The following is a 23,013-nucleotide window of genomic DNA, read 5'->3' on the forward strand; positions in this document are numbered from 1 at the left end:
TTAAACCGCACTGCAGCCCAAAGAAAATCAAATCAGCTGTTTGTGTCCTATGATCCAAACAAACCAGGTAAAGCAGTGGGTAAGCATACTCTGTCAACCTGGCTAGCAGATTGCATACAATTTTGTTATGAAAAAGCAGGCCTTACTCTCCAAGGGCGAGTAAACGCACATTCAGTCAGAGCAATGTCAACCTCAGTAGCACACCTTCGCTCTGTACCTATTCTGGACATTTGTAAAGCAGCAACATGGAGTTCTCTTCACACCTTTGCAGCTCACTACTGTCTAGACAAAGAGGGAAGACAAGATTCAGCATATGGACAATCTGTCTTAAAGAACTTGTTTCCAGTTTAACCCCAACTCCTTCTTCATCCAACCTGCTGGGATTTCGACTGATTCATTCCAATAACAATACCTTACAGTCGTTTCAGCACCGAATGAATCAGCCTCTAGCTCGCTAATCACCCATATGTGAGGACTAGCATCCTGCTTGTCCTGGGATAAAGCAAAATTGCTTACCTTGTAATAGGTGTTATCCCAGGACAGCAGGATGTAGTCCTCACGAAACCCACCCGCCACCCCGCGGAGTTGGGTCCGATACGTTTTATTGTTTTATTTTTGGCTAACGCTATTTGCTACAAACAAAGACTAAAGGGAGACCCCTGTGGCAGGGAATATCATGACATGCTGGGCATGCTCAGTAGGCACTCTGGTGCCAGTCAAAAGTTTCATAGAAACTTTTACAGAAGTTTTCCGTACATAGGGCTCCATTACCGATGTCACCCATATGTGAGGACTACATCCTGCTGTCCTGGGATAACACCTATTACAAGGTAAGCAATTTTGCTTTATCTGGCGTCTCCTGATGATGTCGGAGGAGGGCGGGAACAAGCTTGTGCAACAAAGGGACTGCCGGTGGATTAAGCAGCGAGGGGGTTCCAGCGTGTAGTGTGTGGCAAATGATCTAGGGCTTCCTTTAGTGTTGCTAGGGGAGAGTCCAGGCTGATATGCTCGTCAAACTAAATTCCCCTGTGCTTGACACTACATATATTTTATGTATATATATGTGTGTATGCACATATTTACACACACATACACTTCTATCTATGTAATGTCAATCAGAGGGGAATTTAGATTGAAGAGAGTATCAGCCATGACTGTGTATGTGTACTTATATATAAATAAATATAAAATAGCCCATCAAATTATTTCCTAGCGTGCAGTGAGATGGACTCAGGACCAATGGGTAATGCTCCGTGCCAGCAGATAGACAATCAGATTTCAAGGCTGATGTCACCCTAGATACACCCCTACAGGGACCTCAGCCCTTCCGTATTTCTTCATCTCCAGCAGATGGACATACCTCTTTCTATGGGGATTGCTGTACTTTTTGGAAGGAGAAATTCTACATTTAAATTGGTGAAAAGTTTGAGCCCCGCTCTCCTGCAGTGATACCTAAAGGTCCCACCCCCCAGCTGAGAATTCCTGAGGTGATTTCTGAGATACCTCAGAGGCGTGCCTTGGTCCGGTAGCCAGTTCCTGGCATGGACTTTGCTGCTTCAGCAGCTAAAAGGCAGTGGGTTCAGGAAGCAGAGCGTGGTGGTGATGATGGCCAAAGCCCTACCCTCCCCTCCCCCAAAGCCAGAGACCATTTCTGTACTCGGCCAGTAAGCACTGAGCCCAGGTAAGTTTAAAAAAAAACAAACAAAAAAACCTTCCGATTCAGAGACATTTGGAGGGGTTTCGGTAAGACTTCCTCCAGTCTCCTTGCTCGGCACATCGTACCAACATCATTCCCGATCCCGTTGGGGTAAGGAGAAGTGGGCTTCTGAGCAGGTGTGCATCTTTGTGAGTGCCATACCGCCCTTCATAGAACATAAGAATATGCCATACTGGGTCAGACCAAGGGGCCATCAAGCCCAGCATCCTGTTTCCAACAGTGGCCAATCCAGGCCATAAGAACCTGGCAAGTACCCAAAAACTAAGTCTATTCCATGTTACCGTTGCTAATGGCAGTGGCTATTCTCTAAGTGAACTTAATAGCAGGTAATGGACTTCTCCTCCAAGAACTTATCCAATCCTTTTTTAAACACAGCTACACTAACTGCACTATAACCACATTCTCTGGCAACAAATTCCAGAGTTTGTGTTGAGTAAAAAAAGAACTTCCTCCGATTAGTTTTAAATGTGTCACATGCTAACTTCATGGAGTGCCCCCTAGTCTTTCTATTATCCGAAAGAGTAAATAGCCAATTCACATCTACCTGTTCTAGACCTCTCATGATGTTAAACACCTCTATCATATCCCCCTTCAGCCGTCTCTTCTCCAAGCTGAAAAGTCCTAACCTCTTTAGTCTTTCCTCATAGGGGAGCTGTTCCATTCCCCTTATTTTGGTATGCTCACTGCACGCACAACTTACTAAGCACAGAGTACAGGTAAAGCTGGGTGCACAAGCTGTGTTTGCACCTTGCTGCATCCTGCCTAGGTGCATAAATTCTGTGGGCATAAAAATTTAAGCACGAGCCGACAGAACACACAGTTACCACTGCCAATGGCTCCGGCAGCCAGGAACATAAGCGCCTTTCTCTCTGTGCTGCTTGTCATATTAGGGCATCACAGTCTGGCCTGGATTCCAACTTATATCAGCACTGTGAGGAAGCCCAGGGAGAGGTGGCCTCCCTAGACTTTACTAAGCCTGGCTCCTCCCATTCAGAGGATGGGTTAGCTACAGCCTTAACTGGAAGTACCCTAGATAAGAGTACTCCCGGGACTGGGTCATCCATGGGAGAGGGAAATTCAGCAGTACCTCCTGGGCTAGGCATGGACCTGGCTGCCTTCTCTTGGGTGGCATTCTCCCAAAGCCTTCATACAGGCACAGTCTTCTACCTCACTTGCCCTTGTCCGGACAGAACCTCAGCCAGTAAACCCTCCCTCTCCCAGTCCTATCGGCAGACATCGAGGCATGCCTTGCCTCACCAAGGGTATCCCTGGCAGGGACCCGGACAGCATGGATAAAGAGGAGGATACAGATTCCTTGGAAAATGGGGGAAATTCCCCCGGTTTAGAAATGTATCGGACCATGTTACAGTTTCCATAGAGACAAATTGCCAGCCCTGGTTTCCCAGACTCTGAAGATGCTGGGAGTTCCTGGGGTGGACTCTGAAGGAACCAAAGAAGAACCCCATTCTGATTTTTCCCTCTGGAAAACCTCTTGCCCCTTTCCAGTATTAGAAGCCATCCAGGAGTTGATTGACCTGGAATGGGATTCCCCAGAAACAAGTTTTAAAGGGGGATGTGCATTAGAAACTCTATACCTACTGGATCAGGCAGTGAGTGAGCATTTGTGTTTCCCTAAAGTGGATGCCCTGGTCTGAACCATCTCTAAGCGAACAACTATCCCAGTAGAGGGGGAGGGGTGGCCTTAAAGAATGTGCACAATAGACGGGTGGAGTCCATTCTTAAACAGGACTTTGATGCAGTACCAATGACCTTACAGATTGCTTCTTGTTGTGCCCTGGTAACTCGTTTGTGCCTACTCCTCTCTCAGGAGGTGAATGACTCGGAGGTGAATTCCTGAGCAGTTATAGAACCTGCCGCTGCCTTTTTAGCTGACGCAGGTTCAGATCTAGTCCGTAATTCAGCCAGAGGATTGGCTTCTGTGGTGGAGGCCAGAAGACAGCTATGCCTACGGATTTGGTCAGCAGGCGCAACTTCCAAGGCAAATCTTTCAAAGAAGCCCTTTAAAGGATCACTCCATTTCAGAAGCGAATTGGAAAAGCTGGCCAGTAAATTGGCAAATCTCCAGTTCCCTGGCTACCAGAAGATAAGAGAAAGCAGTTAGAGCCCCTTGCCTATGAGGGATCGATCCAGGGGCTCCCAGTGTTTTTGCCCCTACAGGAACTCGACATTTCAGAGGTCTCGGTCTTTTCGTAGTCGACAGCCAGAGAGAGGGGTAGGCTCGGATTCAGGTTCATCCTGAACCTCCCCAATGAAATTTTGCCGACCCACCCTTGGAACGAGGAGATAGGGGGTCAACTGTCCCTCTTCTACCAGAGGTGGGTCGAGATCACTTTGGACAAATGGGTGCTGGAAGTCATATGAGATGGATATGTGCTGGAATTTCACAGCACTCCTTGGGACATATTTATGATGTCTCCTTGCCATTCCCAGCACAAGAAGCAAGCGGTGGAGACTACTCTTTTAAGGCTCCTCAGGATAAGGGCTATAATCCCAGTGCCTGCGCCCCAGGAAAATACGGGGCGTTATTCCATCTATTTCATTGTACCCAAGAAGGAAGCTTCCTTTTGCCCCATCCTGGACCTCAAAAGCGTCAACTGACATCTATGAGTGAATCATTTCCACATGGAAACCCTACACTCCGTGCTAAAAGCCGTACAATCAGGAGAGTTCTTAACCTTCCTGGACCTATCTGAGGCCTACCTACATATTTCAATCCATCAAGAACGCCAACCTTCCTATGTTTTGTGGTACTGGATTGCCATTATCAGTTCTGGGCCCTGCCCTTTGGCCTACACAACACCCCAAGAACACTTTCCAAGATTATGGTGGTCGTAGTGGCAGCATTGAGTAAAGAGGGGGAATCCTGGTGCACCTGTACTTGGACGACTGGTTGATCTGGGCCAAGTCCGTAGAAGAGGGTCTCCGGGTGACCAACAGGGTGACCTTCTTGCTTCAGGAACTCTGTTCGGTCGTAAACATGGACAAAAGCAGTCTCAAGACCTCTCAGTCCTTGGAATATCTGGGAGTGTGTTTCGACATCAAGCAGGGCAAGCTCTTCCTTCTGACCACGTGGATAAGGAAGTTGATGCCCAAGTATTTCAGTTGATGAGCATGATACGCCCGACAGTATGGAGCTTATCTCCAAGTTCTCGGTTTGATGATGGCAACCCTAGAGGTAGTGTCGTGGGCGAGGGCACACGTGACCGCTTCAATGCTCACTACTGTCACATTGGAACCTGCAGTCTCAAGTCTATCCAATTTGCCGCCACTTTCTGATGGGAATATGGTCTCAACTCCAGTGGTGGCTGCAGGAAGCTCATCTGAGCAGGAGTGTACCCCTATCCTCTCCAAACTGGCTGGTCCTCACAACAGATGCAAGCCTCTGAAGCTGGGGAACTCACTGTTAGGAACTGATGGTCTAAAGTTGTTGGACCGAGGATTAGGCCCTCTGGAACATCAACCGCCTAGAATCCCAAGCAGTCAGATTGGCCTGTCTACAATTCAGCCACAGACTCCAGAATCAAGCTGTCCATGTAATGTTGGACAACACAACGACGGTAGCCTACATCAATCGCCAGGGTGGAACAGATAGTCAGCAAGTGTCACAGGAGATAGATCTCCTTATGGAATGGGTGGAAATACATCTATAGATTCTCAGCCTTCCACCTCGCAGGAAAAGGCAACCTCAGAGTAGACTTTCTAAGCAGGGAGAGTCTGGATCCAGGAGAGTGGGTTTTGTCGGCCAAAGCTTTTCAGCTGATGATAGATCGCTGGGGTCTCCCGTCCATCGACCTGCTGGCCGCATCTCACAATGCGAAGGTTCCCTGATTCTTCAGTCACAGAAGAGATCAGTGGTCCCTGGGGATTGATGCTCTCGTTAAGACCTGGCTGGAAGAAGAGTTGCTATATGCCTTCCCTCTGTGGCCCCTGCTGGGCAGGGTCATTTGCAGAATTGAGCGCCACACGGGATTAGTCCTACTAGTTAGTAGCTCCAGATTGGCCCAGGTGTCTGTGGTATGCGAACATGAGGAGACTCTTGGAGGAGAAACTCCCCCCCCCCCCCCCCCCCCCCATGCCTTCCACCACACATGGACCTGCTACATCAGGGACTGGCTCTTCACAAGGATCCAACTCAATTCTGTCTTACAGTCTGGCCCTTGAAAGGGCTTGTCTGATGAAGCGAGGATATTCTGCGGTAGTAATTGCCGCTTTGCTCTGCGTGCAGAAGTTCTCTATGTTCCTAGCGTATATGCAGGTCTGGGGAGTATTTGAGGCCTGGTGCAAGGAACACTGTTTCTACCCCCCCCCCCCCCCCCCCCTGGGCGGCTAAAATCCCACTAATTCTGAAATTTTTGCAGGACGGCTTGAATAAATGCTTGATCCTTAACTCCTTGAAGGTCCAGGTAGCGGCTGTCTCCTGTTTCAGGGGCAAGGTGAACAGAACTTGCCTGTAGGCTCATCAAGATATGGCCCGTTTTTTTCTGAAAGGGGTGAAGCACTTCCAGCCACCCCTACTGTGGTCTGTTCCCATGTGGAATCTTAATCTAGTATTAGAATTTTTGGCAGGGCCCTCTTTTTGGCTGCTACGCAGTCTTTCCTTGCGTTTTATTAACCTTAAACAGTGTTCCTTGTTGCTATATACTCGGCATGTCACTTCTCTGAACTACAGGCATTGTCGTGTCTGGAACCATTCCTCTAGATGACTCCAGGAACGTTACAGCTTCGTACTGTTCCATCCTTCTTGCCTAAGGTAGTCTCAGGGTTTCATTTGAATCAGTCCATTTCGTTGCCTCCCTAGATAAGCACAAGGACGCAAAAGAATACCGCCTCAGTCATTTGAATGTCAGTAGACATTTGGTGTGGTATCTGGAAGTTTCAGAACTGGTCCGAAAGAGCCTGTTTGTCCTTCATGGTGGAAGGAAGCTGGGTGAACCAGTTTCGCGGGCTACCATAGCTTGCTGGATTAAGGAGGTGGTCACGGGAGCCTATGTGGAGGCGGGATAGCCATTACCTTCTCAGGTTAAAGCTCATTCCACTAGGGCTCAGGTGGTCTCATGGGCAGAAGCTAGACTGCTGTCTCCAGTCGATATCTGCTGAGTGGCGACGTGGTCCTCTTTGCACACCTTCTCCAGGTTCTATTGCCTGGATGTACAGGCCCAAGAGGATTCAGCCTTTGCAAGGGTGGTGTTAACCGGACCACGGGCAGCCTCCCGCCCCGATTGGGAGTAGCTTTTGTACATTCCATTGGTCCTGAGTCCATCTGGTTACATGCTAGGAAATCGAGAAATTACTTACCTGATAATTTTGTTTTCCTTAGTGTAGATAGATGGACTCAGCATCCTGCTCACAGCTGCCCAAGAACGGTCCCAAGGATTCGTCCGTGGAGTGGATATCGATTCCAAGAGATTACGGGTAAGTTGTCATCCAGTCCCTAGATCAGGGCATGTATATTTTTACTGGGTTCAGTGTTTGGTTGAGTACAGTTTTGGTTATCCGTTTTTAATCATATTTTAAATCATTTTTTCAATAGTATGTCCATAGTGGCTTTTGAACAGAATACTGAAGGACTGAGCTCACTGCAGGGGTGTATCTAGGATGATGTCAGCTTTGGAATTTGACTCTTGTCTCCATCTGCTGGCAGAAGAGCACATAACCCAATGGTCCTGAGTCCATCTATCTACACTAAAGAAACCGAAATTGTCAGGTAAGTAATTTCTTCATTGGCAAAAAAGGCAGTTTCCTGCGTAGACTCACTGCACTATCTTCTCTCCCTACCCCTGGGAATCAACCTGTCAGGTTCACTGTCAATACACACTGCACTTTTTACAGCTGGCAAAAGTGCATGTCTTGTTAGACACCATGCTTATTGCTACCTGCAGAGGGGCTGCACTGTATACCATAGTGAGGTATGCAAGCATAAAAGGCAAAATTTAATTTGATTTCTCATTTAATTATGATTCCTAAGGGACAACTTTGGATGGGGCATCAAAAGAAGAACAGAAGAAACTAGAATTAAGTATCAAATGGCCCAAAAAAGCAGCACAAAATATACATTTGAGTGTGACTGACATGTTGGGGTCTGATTTTCTAATGCTTTTCCCCATTCAGTCTCTAAAAGACTGCACAAATAAACACTTTTAAAAGTAATGATATCACTAGCTTTATCCCAGGACAAGCAGGATGCTAGTCCTCACATATGGGTGACATCAGTAATGGAGCCCTATGTACGGAAAACTTCTGTAAAAGTTTCTATGAAACTTTTGACTGGCACCAGAGTGCCTACTGAGCATGCCCAGCATGTCATGATATTCCCTGCCACAGGGGTCTCCCTTTAGTCTTCTTTTTTCCGCGAAGCAATTAGCCTCGCGGTTATCAGGAGTCCTGTGGGATTCTCCACATATTTTTCCTTACGGAAAGCTTCAAAAACTTCAACCGCAAAGGGTCTCCCTTAGTTTAGTCATCGCGGTGAGTTTTTACCGTTCTCGCGGTTCCATTCCGTTTTTTGATTAAAAACAAAATTTACCTGAGTCCTAGGCCGTCGACGGCTGTCCGGCCACAAAATGGCTACAGGTTTTAAAAAATGTCCGAAATGCGCGAGAAATATGTCTATTACAGACCCTCACCAAGACTGTGTACTTTGCCTTGGTGAAGGTCATGATGTAAAAAATTGTCCCTTATGCGCTACGATGACCTCGAAAGGTCGACGTCTACGGATGGACAAAATGGAGCAACTATTCAAGATACAGCTGATTACTGCTCCGTCTACTTCCACACAATCGTCTCCGGCTGGGGCGATTAGGAAAGTAGTATTGAAGAAACGTCACTCAGGTGAGTCGGGAGACGCTCCCTTTTCCTCCCCCTCGCCATCGTCCAGAGCGTCCACATCGAGTAGCGAAAAAGGGCGCGAAAAAGATAAACATCGCCATCGGCATCGCAGGCCGCAAACAGCAACCACCGCTCCGATACCCGGCGAGCCATCGGCGGAGGACGGGGCACCGAGTAAGAAAGCCCGGCTCCAAAGTAAGGCTTCCGAGCCACCGACAGGCCAACCTTCGCCGATTCCGGCGGAAGGAATTGTACCTCCTCAGGGCCCTGAGGTCGTACTACTGTCGCCACCACCACCTCCCCCCATGGGTGCTCTGTTCGCATCATCCATGCGGGCGGAACTTGACAGTTACATACGTCAAGCGGTTAAGGATGCCTTTATCGAGGCGATGCCACGGCCTGCCACTCCGGTTCTGCCATCGACACCGGTCATAGGAGGATCTCCGGTTCCATCACAGATTCCTTCACTACCGATGCCAAGGAAATCACCGCTCTCCTCGATGGCGCCGATTCCATCACCGGTTCTACCTAGGCCGCAACCACCGGATCCAGCACTGCCAATTCCCCGGTTATCATCGATTCCACTACAGCCATCGACCCCGATGGCACCCTCGATGCCTTCTCAAGAGTCCATTTTTCAACCATTAATGGACAAGCTGGACTCACTAATCCATTGCTTCTCATCTTTACCACAACCTATAGATGTAGATGAGTCAAGAGCCAATACCAGGTCCCTCGGGTGTCCCGCCACCCCTCAGACCTCAGACTCCACTATCCGAAATGCCAGCTAAGCCTACTAGGCCGTTGGAGCACCCTCTGGATGATAGTGACCAAGAATTCTCATCGGATGAAGACCTCCTTTCTGAGCCTTCTCCGCCAGAAGACAGAAGAAAGTCACCACCGGAGGATCTGTCTTTCTCCAACTTTATTAAAGAAATGTCTCAAACAATTCCTTTCTCTCTCATTTCTGAAGTAGACAGCAGGCAAAGAACCTTGGAGGTGCTTCAATTCGTGGACCCTCCCAAGGAAATTCTTGCTATTCCTGTTCATGAAGTTTTACAAGAACTTATGTACAGGATATGGGAACACCCTGGTTCGGTGGCAGCTGTAAATAAGCGGGCGGATGCCACTTATCTAGTACAACCCATCCCAGGATTCCAAAAAACTCAACTACCACACCAATCAGTGGTGGTTGAGTCGGCTCAAAAGAAAGCCAAAAGATTAAAACAACACGCCTCCATACCTCCTGGAAAGGATAATAGGTTCTTGGACAATCTTGGCCGGAAGATCTTCCAAGCTGCCATGCTGGTATCTAGGATAAATTCATACCAGCTTTTCATGAATCAATACCAGCGTGACCTATGGAAACAAGTTGAATCCCTGTCTCATCAGTTACCTGACCATCTTCAGGAAGGATTTCACAACCTCGTACATAAAGGCCTAGAGGCAGGGAAACACGAGGTTCGAGCCACGTATGATTCATTTGAAACAGCATCCAGATTGTCTGCATCCGGAATAACAGCTAGAAGATGGGCCTGGCTCAAATCTTCAGAGCTGAGACCAGAGGTACAGGAGCGCTTGGCGGACCTGCCTTGCTTAGGGGAGAACCTCTTTGGCGATAAGGTCAAGGAGGCGGTGGCCACCATCAAAGACCACACAGAAACCCTCAAACAGCTTTCTCAGCTGCCACAAGAGGTACATCAACCTTCAAGGAGGCCTCCAAGAAGGGAACAAAGAAAGCCATATTACCGCCCTAGGCGGTATTATCCACCAGTAGCCAGGCCCAGACAACAAAGACCTGCTCAACGGTCTCAGCCTCGCCAAAGACCTGCTAGGCCTCAACAACCTCCGCCTGCGGCGTCCACTTCCGGATTTTGAAGTACAACCAGAGGGCATGAGTCATTCTCAAAATCCTTATCCACAAGTACCGGTTGGAGGCCGAGTTGCTCACCATCTTCAAACTTGGACCTCCATCACTACAGACCAATGGGTACTCTCAATCATATCTCAGGGGTACCACTTGGACTTCCTCACTGTACCAAAAGACAATCCCCCTATTCCGTCTTGGACAGTGTCTCATCATTACACAATCCTGCAAGCAGAATTATCTACCCTCCTGACTGCCAGGGCCATCGAAAGAGTTCCCAGGCCTCAGTGGGGCACAGGATTCTACTCCCGATATTTCCTCATTCCAAAGAAAACCGGGGGTCTACGTCCTATCCTGGACCTAAGAAATCTCAACAAATTTTTAAAGAAGGAAAAATTCAGGATGGTGTCCTTAGGCACCATGCTACCTCTTCTTCAAAAAGGAGATTGGCTCTGCTCTCTGGATCTTCAAGACGCTTACGCTCACATTCCCATTTTTCCACCTCATCGACAGTTCCTACGATTTCTGGTACAAGGTCAACACTTCCAATACAGGGTGCTACCTTTCGGCCTTGCATCAGCACCTCGAGTATTCACAAAATGTCTAGCAGTAGCGGTGGCACATCTTCACAAGCAACAAGTGCATGTGTTCCCCTACTTGGACGATTGGCTCATCAAGAGTCATACACAGAGCGGAGCTGTCACTTCTCTCCATCTCACAATAAGATTGCTTCACTCCTTGGGATTTCTCATCAATTACGACAAATCCCATCTCACACCATCTCACCAGTTGCAGTTCATAGGTGCAGATCTCAACACCATCACAGCAAAGGCCTTTCTTCCGAAAGACCGGGCTCAATCGCTCGTTCTCCTAGTACATTCTATTCGCAATCAATACACAGTCACAGCTCATCAGTGCCTCATCCTACTCGGACACATGGCCTCAACAGTTCACGTCACTCCCATGGCCAGACTGACCATGCGACTAATGCAATGGACACTCAAATCTCAATGGATTCAAGCCATTCAACCACTGTCCACTCACATCCAGATAACACCAGAGCTGAAGTCTTCCCTTCTCTGGTGGACATCACCAATCAACTTGCTCAAAGGCCTACCTTTCCAACAACCAGTTCCACAAGTGACTTTAACTACAGATGCGTCCACCTTGGGATGGGGAGCGCACATTGCTCATCTGAAAACACAGGGCAAGTGGACAAAGCAAGAAGCCTCCTTTCAGATAAATTTCCTGGAGCTTCGAGCTATACGCTATGCTCTATATGCATTCAAGGACTGCCTTTCACACAAGACTGTTCTGATCCAAACGGACAACACAGTAGCCATGTGGTACATCAACAAGCAGGGTGGTACGGGCTCGTACCTCCTTTGTCAAGAAGCAGCTCAAATATGGGACTGGGCCCTAGCACACTCAATTCTACTACGGGCCACCTACCTAGCAGGCATCCACAACACAGTAGCGGATCGCCTCAGTCGTCACTTTCAACCACACGAGTGGTCCCTCGACCCAGCGATAGCAACCAAGATATTTCAACGCTGGGGTCAACCAACAATAGATCTCTTTGCGTCACATCTGAACTACAAAGTGAACAATTACTGCTCTCTCCTCCGACAACAGAACAGCCTACCAAAGGACGCGTTTGCCCGCCATTGGAACTCAGGCCTGTTATACGCGTATCCACCAATACCGCTCATAACCAAAACATTAGTAAAGCTACAACAGGACAAGGGGTCCATGATACTCATAGCCCCATATTGGCCTCGACAAGTATGGTTCCCCACACTGCTAGATCTCTCAGTCAGGGATCCAATTCGCCTGGGAGTAGCTCCCACTCTCATAACTCAGGAACAGAGACAGTTGCGCCATCCCAACCTTCAATCCCTGTCCCTGACAGCATGAATGTTGAAAGCTTGATCTTGCAACCATTCAACCTTTCAGCTACTATATCTCAGGTACTAATAGCTGCACGTAAACCTTCCACTAGAAAGAATTATTCCTACAAATGGAAAAGGTTTACTTTATGGTGCACTCAGAAAGATTTAGATCCTTTCACTTGCCCCACTACCTCGCTACTAGATTACCTTTACCATCTCTCAGACTCTGGTCTTAAGACGTCATCTGTAAGAATACACTTAAGTGCAATCTCAGCTTATCATAACAAGCTAGGAGATGCGCCTCTCTCCACACAGCCTCTCGTCAGTAAATTCATGAGAGGCCTAACTCACATTAAACCTCCAATTCATTCCCCAAGCATTCAATGGGACCTGAACGTAGTTTTAACCAAGCTTATGCGTTCTCCATTTGAACCCATAAATACCTGTGACCTTAAATTCCTTACTTGGAAAACGGTATTTCTCATAGCCATTACATCAGCTAGAAGGGTCAGTGAACTACAAGCACTAGTAACTTACGAACCCTTCACGAAGTTCCTTCATGACAGAGTAGTCCTCCGTACACATCCAAAATTCCTTCCTAAGGTTGTCACGGAATTTCATTTAAACCAAACCATAGTTTTACCTACATTTTTTCCTAGGCCTCACTCTCACCAGGGAGAGAGAGCCTTACACACTTTGGACTGTAAACGTGCGTTATCTTTCTATTTAAACCGCACTGCAGCCCAAAGAAAATCAAATCAGCTGTTTGTGTCCTATGATCCAAACAAACCAGGTAAAGCAGTGGGTAAGCATACTCTGTCAACCTGGCTAGCAGATTGCATACAATTTTGTTATGAAAAAGCAGGCCTTACTCTCCAAGGGCGAGTAAACGCACATTCAGTCAGAGCAATGTCAACCTCAGTAGCACACCTTCGCTCTGTACCTATTCTGGACATTTGTAAAGCAGCAACATGGAGTTCTCTTCACACCTTTGCAGCTCACTACTGTTTAGACAAAGAAGGAAGACAAGATTCAGCATATGGACAATCCGTCTTAAAGAACTTGTTTCCAGTTTAATCCCAACTCCTTCTACATCCAACCTGCTGTGATTTCGACTGATTCATTTCAATAACAATACCTTACGGTCATTTCAGCACAAAATGAATCAGCCTCTAGCTTGCTAATCACCCATATGTGAGGACTAGCATCCTGCTTGTCCTGGGATAAAGCAAAATTGCTTACCTTGTAATAGGTGTTATCCCAGGACAGCAGGATGTAGTCCTCACGAAACCCACCCGCCACCCCGCGGAGTTGGGTCCGATACGTTTTATTGTTTTATTTTTGGCTAACGCTATTTGCTACAAACAAAGACTAAAGGGAGACCCCTGTGGCAGGGAATATCATGACATGCTGGGCATGCTCAGTAGGCACTCTGGTGCCAGTCAAAAGTTTCATAGAAACTTTTACAGAAGTTTTCCGTACATAGGGCTCCATTACTGATGTCACCCATATGTGAGGACTACATCCTGCTGTCCTGGGATAACACCTATTACAAGGTAAGCAATTTTGCTTTACTTTGGTTGTCCTTCATATTGCTACTAAGAGGTTTTTGTCTTGGGAGTTTTTATAGTCAATATAATTTTATGTATTGCTTATACTGTAATTTATGAATTGTTTGCATTATTTTATATTACTAAACACATTGAGAACAGGATGTTCTGTTGAAAGGCATGCTGAAACCAAATTTGGATTATGTAATTCTATGCTTCTCTAAGAATATGGGAAAATCTGTTTTTACGGGGATAAGGATCCCTTTGCATAATATATTCATTTTCAGAAGTTTCTTGTTTCAGCGATGATTGATTATACTAGCATAGTGTTTTACTTCATACAACTTCCTTGTACATTTAAGGATTGGAGGAAAAGCTCATCAAGAAGTTTGAAATATCTCCAGATGGGTCATTCCTGCTGCTTACTGGCACATCTGGATATTTGCACTTGTTGTCTATGAAGGTAATACATACATTATTTATATACTGCTGTTACACCCAAAGATGGTCAAAGTGGTTTACAAAATTGTTACATGCATAATAAAATATTAACAAACATAAAAACTAAAAACACTAAAATGAAAATAAAAACAGGTTTTCATTAGGGGCAAACCATGAACGTGACAAAAAAGCTATGCTAGAAAATAATGGTGATATTACGGTGGTGATTTTCTTAGAGCCGTGGGGAGGGGAATTTAAGAATTGATAATAGTGTCAACGGCATTCCTGAAAAAGATTTTCAAATTCTTCTTAAACTCTTTGTGGTTGGTAATCTGTCTCAGATTAATTCTAATTTCATGGATTTTTATTTACTTTTTTAGCTGTATCCTCCCTTCTCGCCCAACAAGCTCATTAATAAGCACAATATAGAAACATTGAACATGATAGCAAATAAATACCAGTCGGTCCATCCACATATCCCATTTAGCTTTACAATCCCTTCTTCCTCAAGTTTTCTCTGTGCTTTTCCCATGCTTTCTTGAATTCCAACACTGTCCCCCCGTCTCCACCCACAAGGGAGTCCATTCATCATCCTCTCTATAGAGAAATGTTTCCTTAGATTACTGCTGTTTTTACCCCTTTATCCCATTATCCTTTGGTAATGGATAAAAGGTAAAATCACTTGGCAATAGTAATCATAACATAATCAAATTTGAACTAATGACTGGAAGGGGAACAATATATAAATCTATAGCTCTAACACTAATTTTTCAAAAGGGAAACTTTTTGATAAAATGAGGAAAATAGAAAAAAACTGAAAGGTGCAGCTACAAAGGTTAAAAGTGTACAACAGGCATGGACATTGTTTAAAAATACAATCTTAGAAGCACAGTCCAGATGTATTCCACACATTAAGAAAGGTGAAAGGAAAAGCGATTACCAGAATGGTTAAAAGGTGAGGTGTGAGAGGCTATTTTAGCCCAAAAAAAAAATCCTTCAAGGATTTGAAGAAGGATCCATCTGAAGAAAATAGGAAAAAGCATTGTCAAGTTAAGTGTAAAACATTGATAAGGCAGGCTGAGAATTTGAAATGAAGTTTGCCGTAGAGGCAAAAACTCATAATAACTTTTTAAAATATATCTGCAAGAAACCTGTGAGGGAATCGATTGGACCGTTAAGATGACTGAAGGATTAAATGGTCTCTTAGGGAAGGTAAGGCCATTGCAAATAGACTAAAGGAATTATTTGCTTATGTGTTTACTATTGAGGATGTTGGGGAGATACCAGTTCCGGAGATGGTTTTCAAGGGGGGTGAATCAGATGAACTGAACCAAATCTCAGTGAAGCTGGAAGATGTAGTAGGCCAGATTGACAAAATAAAGAGTAGCAAATCAACTGGACCAGATGGTATGCATACCAGAGTTCTGAAGGAACTAAAAAATGAAATTTCAGATCTATTAGTTAAAAATTGTAACCTATCATTAAAATCATTCATTGTACTTGAAGACTGGAGGGTGGCCAATGCAACCCAAATATTTAAAAGGGCTTCAGGGGCAATCTGGGAAACTACAGACCCGTGAGCCTGACTTCAGTGCCGGGAAAAATAGTGGAAACTATTCTAAGGATCAAAATCACACAGCAAATAGAAAGACATGGTTTAATGGAACACAGTCTGCACGGATTTACCCAAGGCAAGTCTTGCCTCACAAATCTGCTTCATTTTTTTTAAGGTATAAAACACACAGGAATATATTTAAACAAATTATTCTCTATCCCTTAGCTCATATAATACACCCAGAGAATATATAATCTGAGCAAAAATAATCTCTATTTTATTCAGATTCGTTATATAGCAATCTATCTAGACAAAATCTGACTATTCAATACATACTCATCCATTCACCATTCATACCAATGTTAAAAACATATATCAAATATGTAAACACTGTGACCCAAAATTCAAAATATTTTTTGAGACAAATTATAACATCTTTTCATTTTTTATCATTACACATTTGTTCATACAATTCTAATGATAAATCAAGTTATCTTATATTTAGTGATCCGATTATGACTTTCATATTTTTTCTGGTCCAACAAAGATCTTTGTTTCACCCCCACCTAGGGGCTTCCTCAATAATACTCTTCACAATTTGCTGTCCATGTTTGCTTTTAACACTCGCTATAAAATAAACATAATTACAACTATCAGATAATAGCACTATTTTAGATCACTCACCCGACTCCCTAAATACTACCCATACTAACCTCCAAACAGAAAGCTGTAATTTCACAACTTCAATTTGTGCGTAAACATGTCCACATAGGACTGCTATTATCACGATTATAACATGTCATAACTTTCAATACCATTAATCCATTATCTACAAATCAAACTGACAGCATCAGAAAAACAGGCTGAAAAACAATTCTTACCTAATAACTCACTAACGACCCGCAACCATCTTGTCTACTTACTTTCTACCGGAACTGACGTCCTCACCGTAGATAGCCACACGTCAAAGCGTAACCATTCTTCCCTTCTCGTTATAAAAGTAGCCCCATCAACCACACCCACTGAATAATTAAAACGAAACACCCCATCTTCAAAGTACTCCTCTAACCTTATGTTACAATGACACTCAAAACTCCCTATTAACCCCCACTATGAGCCCAACTTTAAATCTCTCAAAAAAACAATTCCACTCTTATCGGTCCGTTGAACCCTCCTGGCGCAACAGTGCCCCACTTGAAAATAAAGCGTTTCTCTATTCTTCTCAACATTAGCGATAGGTCTCCACCATTCTGTAAACATACTTTTTTAATTACAAAAAATGTAATATCTTCTACAGTATGTCCAAATTCTACTCAATGATCCACAAGGGGGTTGTGTATCTTAACAGCTTTAATCCTGCGCTCCTGTGTTCAATAATACGAAACCTGATGACTAACAGTCTGTCCAAAATAAATCATACCACAAGGGCAAATGATAGTGTAAATCATCCCACTTGTGTTACATGAAAATAACTCAGGTAGTCTATAAGGGTACATCAAATTAGAATGATTAAATTCTTTGCATTGTAAAACATGAAGACATACTGAGCAAGATCCACACGGGATATGTCCGTGGTCCTGACTTTGCCTCTAACTCTGTTTACACTGTTTCAACTTACTTCAAGTTCTCACACTTTTTAATTGCAAAAATAGGCTTCTCAACAAAATCTTTCATTGAGGATAAAATGTGCCAATATTTCAAAATAATTGCCTTTACTTCGGTGCTTTTTGATGAATACAAAGAATTTGGACAACAAATTGTGAAGAGTATAATTGCGGTCAGTCCCTGAGGAAGCCCCTAGGTGAGGGTGAAACAAAGATCTTTGTTGGACCAGATTAAAGATATGAAAGTCGTGATCGGAACACTAAATATAAGAACTTGATTTATCATTAGAATTGTATGAACAAATGTGTAATAACATCTTTTCTTTTTTTTTTTTTTTATTTGTCTTAAAAAATATTTTGGATTTTGGGTCAGTGTTTACATGTTTTTATGTTATATGTTTTTAACATTGGTATGAATGGTGAATGGATGAGTATGTATTGAATAGTCAGATTTTATTTGTCTAGATTGTTATATAATGAATGTGAATAAAATATAGAGATTATTTTTGCACAGATTATATATTCTCTGGGTGTATTATATCATTTTTTAAGGCATTAATAAACATGGATAAAGGTGAACCAGTAGATGAATAGTATATTTGGATTTTTAGAAGGTGTTTGACAAAGTCCCTCATGAGAGGCTTTTGTGGATTACAAACTGGTTAAAAGACAGGAAACTCAGTAGGATTAAATGGTCAGTTTTCTCAGTGGAAAAGGGTAAACTGTGGAGTACATCAGGGATCTGTATTTGGACGGTGCTTTTCAGTATATTTATAAATGATCTGGAAAGGAATATGACAAGTAAGGTAATCACATTTGCAAATGATACAAAATTATTCAAAGTAGTTAAATCACAACTGGATTGTGATAAATTGCAGGAGGACCTTGCGAGACTGGAAGATTGGGCATCCAAATGGCAGATGAAATTTAAAGTGGATAAGTGTAAGGTGTTGCATATAGGGGAAAAATAACCCTTGCTGTAGTTACACGCTATTAGGTTCCATATTAGGAGTTACGACCCAGGAAAAAGATCTAGGCATCATAGTGGAAAATACATTGAAATTGTTGGTTTAGTGTGTTGCAGCAGTCAAAAAAACAAACAGTGTTAGGAATTATTAGGAAGGGAATGGTGAATAAAACGGAAAATATCATAATGCCTCTATCGTTCCATGGTGAGACCACACTTTCAGTACTGTGTACAATTCTGTTTATCACATCTCAAAAAAGATATTGTTGCACTGGAGAAGGGCAACTAAAGTGATTAAAGGGGATGGAACAGCTCCCCTATGAGGAAAGGCTAAAGAGGTTAGGGCTGTTCAGCTTGGAAAAGAGACAGCTGAGGGGGGATATGATAGAGATAGAATGGGTAGATGTGAATCGGTTATTTACTCTTTCGGACAATAGGACTAAGGGGCACTCCATGAAGTTAGCAAGAGAAGATTTTTTCACTCAACACACAATTAGCTCTGGAATCCGTTGCTAGAGGATGTAGTTAGTGTCGCTGGGTTTAAAAAAGATTTGGCTAAGTTCTTGGAGGAAAAGTCTATTAACTGCTATTAATCAAGTTGACTTGGGGAATAGCCACTGCTATTACTGGCATCAGTAGCATGGGATCTACTTAGTGTTTGAGTACTTGCCAGGTACTTGTAGCCTGGATTGGCCACTGTTGGAAACAGGATGCTGGGCTTGATGGACCCTTGGTCTGACCCATTATGGCAATTTCTTATGTTCTTATGTTATGTTCTTAGAGCCTAGTTTCTGTTGATGGAGGGCTGACTCTTGTGTGTTGATATCCTGGAAGTATTTAAATGTTTGTCATATCTCCCTTTCCTCCAGGGTATATATATTTAGATCTTTGTCTGTCCCCATATGCTTTATGATGATCACCAGCCATTCTAGTAGCAACCCTCTGTTCTTACTCCATCTGGTTTATATCCTTTTGAAGGTGCAATATTCCAAATGAGATCTCACTGGAGACTTAGGCATTATCACCTCTTTCCTGCTGGCTGTTCCTCTCCATATGCACCCAAGCATTCTTTTGGCTTTTGCAGGCGCCTTATCTACCTTTTTGGCCATTTTATTTATTTATTTTTATATTAAGCCATTCAGTACAAAATTACTAGTACAGAATATCTTGATGGAATCTGGTACACCATGAAGCCAATAGTGCGTAAACAAATGTCCTTACAATATGTAAAATAGAAAAGGTACTATGAAGCTTATTTCTTTGTTAGGAGATAGTTTATGTGTACAAAAAAAGAGAAAGTTAAATATATTTAAAAAAATCTACTAATAAAAGGAAAGTAGAATAAGTATGAAAAAAAAAATCCTCAGCAACTGGTCAGCCTAAGGAAGCCAAAAATGGAGCCAAGTCTTGTGGAATCTCTGCAGTCTGTTTCATTCTGCTGTGATCTTTTCCATAGTAAATATATTTTATTTGATTAGATTTGTTTGACAAGACCTACCTCAGATTGAAAACTTGCTGCCTCAGGTCCAGTGATCAGCTGGTTTTTCAGAAACTGTTCTATCCTCTCTTTTAGCAGCGATTACCATTAATTTACTTATCGCTGAGGTCAGATTAATCAGCTTGTAGTTCTCAGACTGCTAATTTTGTGAAGAACCACATCTGCCAGTCCTGTGTAACCACTCCTGACTTTTTTTAAACATTAGAAAGAGAATACGAAGCTGCTAGAACTTTCCTAAGTCAGACCACTTTGCTTTATCTACTTTTAGTTTTGCTATCTCCTCACAGCCAGTCTTCTGAAAATTGTTACTGCTATTCCTATTTTTGGCAGTTAACTGTGATCCTTCTCCAAGCATTTTCTCATTAAATACTGAACAGAAATATTTAAGCAATGCCACTATATCCTTGTCATTCTACAAATTCCTCCCTTTGAGCTTTGAATCTTACAGTTCCACTTTTGCATTTCTGCCTGTCACTAACATATTTAAAAAGCTATCTTGTCCCTCTGTTTTACTACTGTTTTTCTTCCATTTTCATTTTTGCTCTCCTGATTATTTATCCAGTTGCTTTTAGCTTTTTCAGATATTGTTACCCATCTTTCTTTTTCTTTGGTGTGTCATAATTTATGAATGCTAACCTTACTTATCTTTTTCATCACTTCCTTATAAAACCAGAGGTCTCTCCCTTCCCCTTTCTCTCTTATCTTTATTTTCCTAACAAATTGATTTTTTTGCCCTCTGCTCTTCAGCTTCCCTTAGCTTTTCCCACCCAGTTAATGACTGCTTGAGGTATTTAGCCACTATGACATCAGAAATATTATCCCCATTTGTAAGCACCAGGTCCAATATCGCCTTAAGTGTGGGGTGGGTTCTGTTCTCATCAAAAGTCCTGTTTAATAAAGAACATTGTGTCGACTTCACAGAGACACCTGAATGTTCATATTAAGGGATTTGTTGTGGTAACATTTCGAGTTATCCAGACAAAACTTGAGATTTAAATATTTCCAACCACTGACCAGCTAAATTTTGTCTGGTATCTCATTACTCTCTCTCACAAAAGTTAGCTGGTTAAAGAAGAGGTGGAGATGGGGAGACACTATTGGAGCACAGTTAAATTTTAGCCTCCTGTACCTAGTTAATTCAAGTCAGAACTTATCTCTGTTTAAATAGATATTCTTTTAAGCAAATTATACTTGTAATACTATTTTGGAAATCAGTTATATGTACTTAGCTATTTATGCAGTTAATCTGTTACAATGTATCATGTCATTATAAGGCTGGCCTTAGACATCATGTTATATGTAAACCGATATAAAATCACTCAACAGAAGCAACACCTCTCGATAGTTATCTCACGCAAGCACAGTGTGAACACTATAAGAGAGGGAAATAGTATTTTAACTATTCACCACAACCATATATCAAACTAGACTGGAGACAATATCATAGGCAAGTGCTCACAATCAAATCTCGATCTGCTGTCTCTCGCCCTCAATGGGCCGCAGGCAGTAATCAGCCTGTGAGCTCAAACGATTTTTAATCATTTATTGTCTCCTGTCTACCCAGCCCTCACTCCAAAAAACATACTTTATTTAATCAAATAATCTTTAAACCACTAAAGTGCAAAGTTATCAAAACAACTCATATATATTTCTCAGAATCTATAACTTTCTACCGGTTAGTAACCCACTAATGATCACCAAATATTCAGCCACGCGAGTGGTCACTCAAATATCAAAAAGGTATACTTCCATTATCCACCCCGACATGGTCCATGTTTCGACTCACAAGGAGTCTTTTTCAAGGGGAATGAAGATGATAGATCACTATGTCACCGGTATATTATTTTCAGAATGATGATATTGTCTCCAGTCTAGTTTGATATATGGTTGTGGTGAATAGTTAAAATACTATTTCCCTCTCTTATAGTGTTCACACTGTGCTTGCGTGAGATATGTAAACCGATGTCATATGTCAAATCGAATGTCGGTATAGAAAAATAAATAAATATTCAGGGTACGTGTGGTAGGAAAAATAGCAGTCCTAAAGTTCCCTGGGTCATTTTAATCAGTTAAATGCAGTGGCTGACTTACCTGGCTAAGCTCCACTGATTATCTGGAAAAGGTTACCCAGGTAACTTTCCTGCTCACTGACCTACTTGAATAGTTTGTGGGGTGTGGGGGTGCCAGGGGTTGCTTTTTGGTACTTGAAAATCACTCCAGGAGTGAGGGAGCTAACTGCCCATCCCCAGCTACCCCAGCTTGTGAAAATCCTCCCGCCTCTCTTCCTCCTAATGCTTTTCTATTGCTGCTAAAACTTCTTAACAACATTCTGTTCTCTTCCTTTTGAAGCAAAACTGCCTGCTTGAATAGAAAATTCTGCTGTGATATCCCAATCCTGATTTCAAATAACCCATCCATAAAAGTGCAGTGCCTTTTGGATAAATGCAGTCTGTTGTGTTAATTGGCTTCGGGAAATGGATAAATGTCTGTTGGAGATTAGCCAGAGTTGCTGCCGCTTTTAACTTGTGGTCACATGAAACCTGAGCCTAGGTTCCATAAAGTTAGAAGCCTGGCGGTATTGCATCAGTATTACCTGTTCTGTCTTTTTATCCACCTCCTAAAATGTTTTAATAAGTGAGACATTAATATTCTAGACCAAGGAGTTTATAGGGAGCATGAAGATAAATGGAAAGTCGATTGGAGCAGTTTTCTCTCCAGATGGCAGCAAAATCTATACAAACTCAGGTAAGGTACTAAACTGCTTTTTTTTCTGTGTCCTTTCCCCCCGTTGCTACTCCCCAAATCTGTATGCCTGGAAAAGCTTTCCGAGTTGATATGTCCTGCTCCATTTGCTCATATTCAAATTCTGCTTAAAAAAAAAAATGTCGATTTTAACTATGGCTGCTGTTAGAAATTTCTTGAGGCTTTTTATTTGCCCTGTGTGTGTTTTGACCAGATAGACCCTATTTAAAGTGTTTTTGTGTCCCTCTATAGTACTGTGTATATCTGGTTGCACTGTTTAAAGATTAAATAGCAGAAGTAGGTTTTCCAAAAAATGTTTTTATTTAGGTTTTTT

General features: G+C 43.0%; 1 protein-coding gene across 1 annotated transcript in view; it reads left to right on the forward strand.

Moving 5' to 3' along the window:
- UTP18 (UTP18 small subunit processome component) overlaps positions 1-23,013 on the forward strand; it is a 130,481-nt gene that overhangs the window by 67,311 nt on the left and 40,157 nt on the right. Inside the window, 2 exon segments of the mRNA XM_029600668.1 lie at positions 14,235-14,335; positions 22,592-22,682. Coding sequence (XP_029456528.1) covers positions 14,235-14,335; positions 22,592-22,682 — 192 coding nt within the window.

Source organism: Rhinatrema bivittatum, chromosome 4 (genome assembly GCF_901001135.1).
Source record: "Rhinatrema bivittatum chromosome 4, aRhiBiv1.1, whole genome shotgun sequence".
NCBI lineage: Eukaryota > Metazoa > Chordata > Amphibia > Gymnophiona > Rhinatrematidae > Rhinatrema > Rhinatrema bivittatum.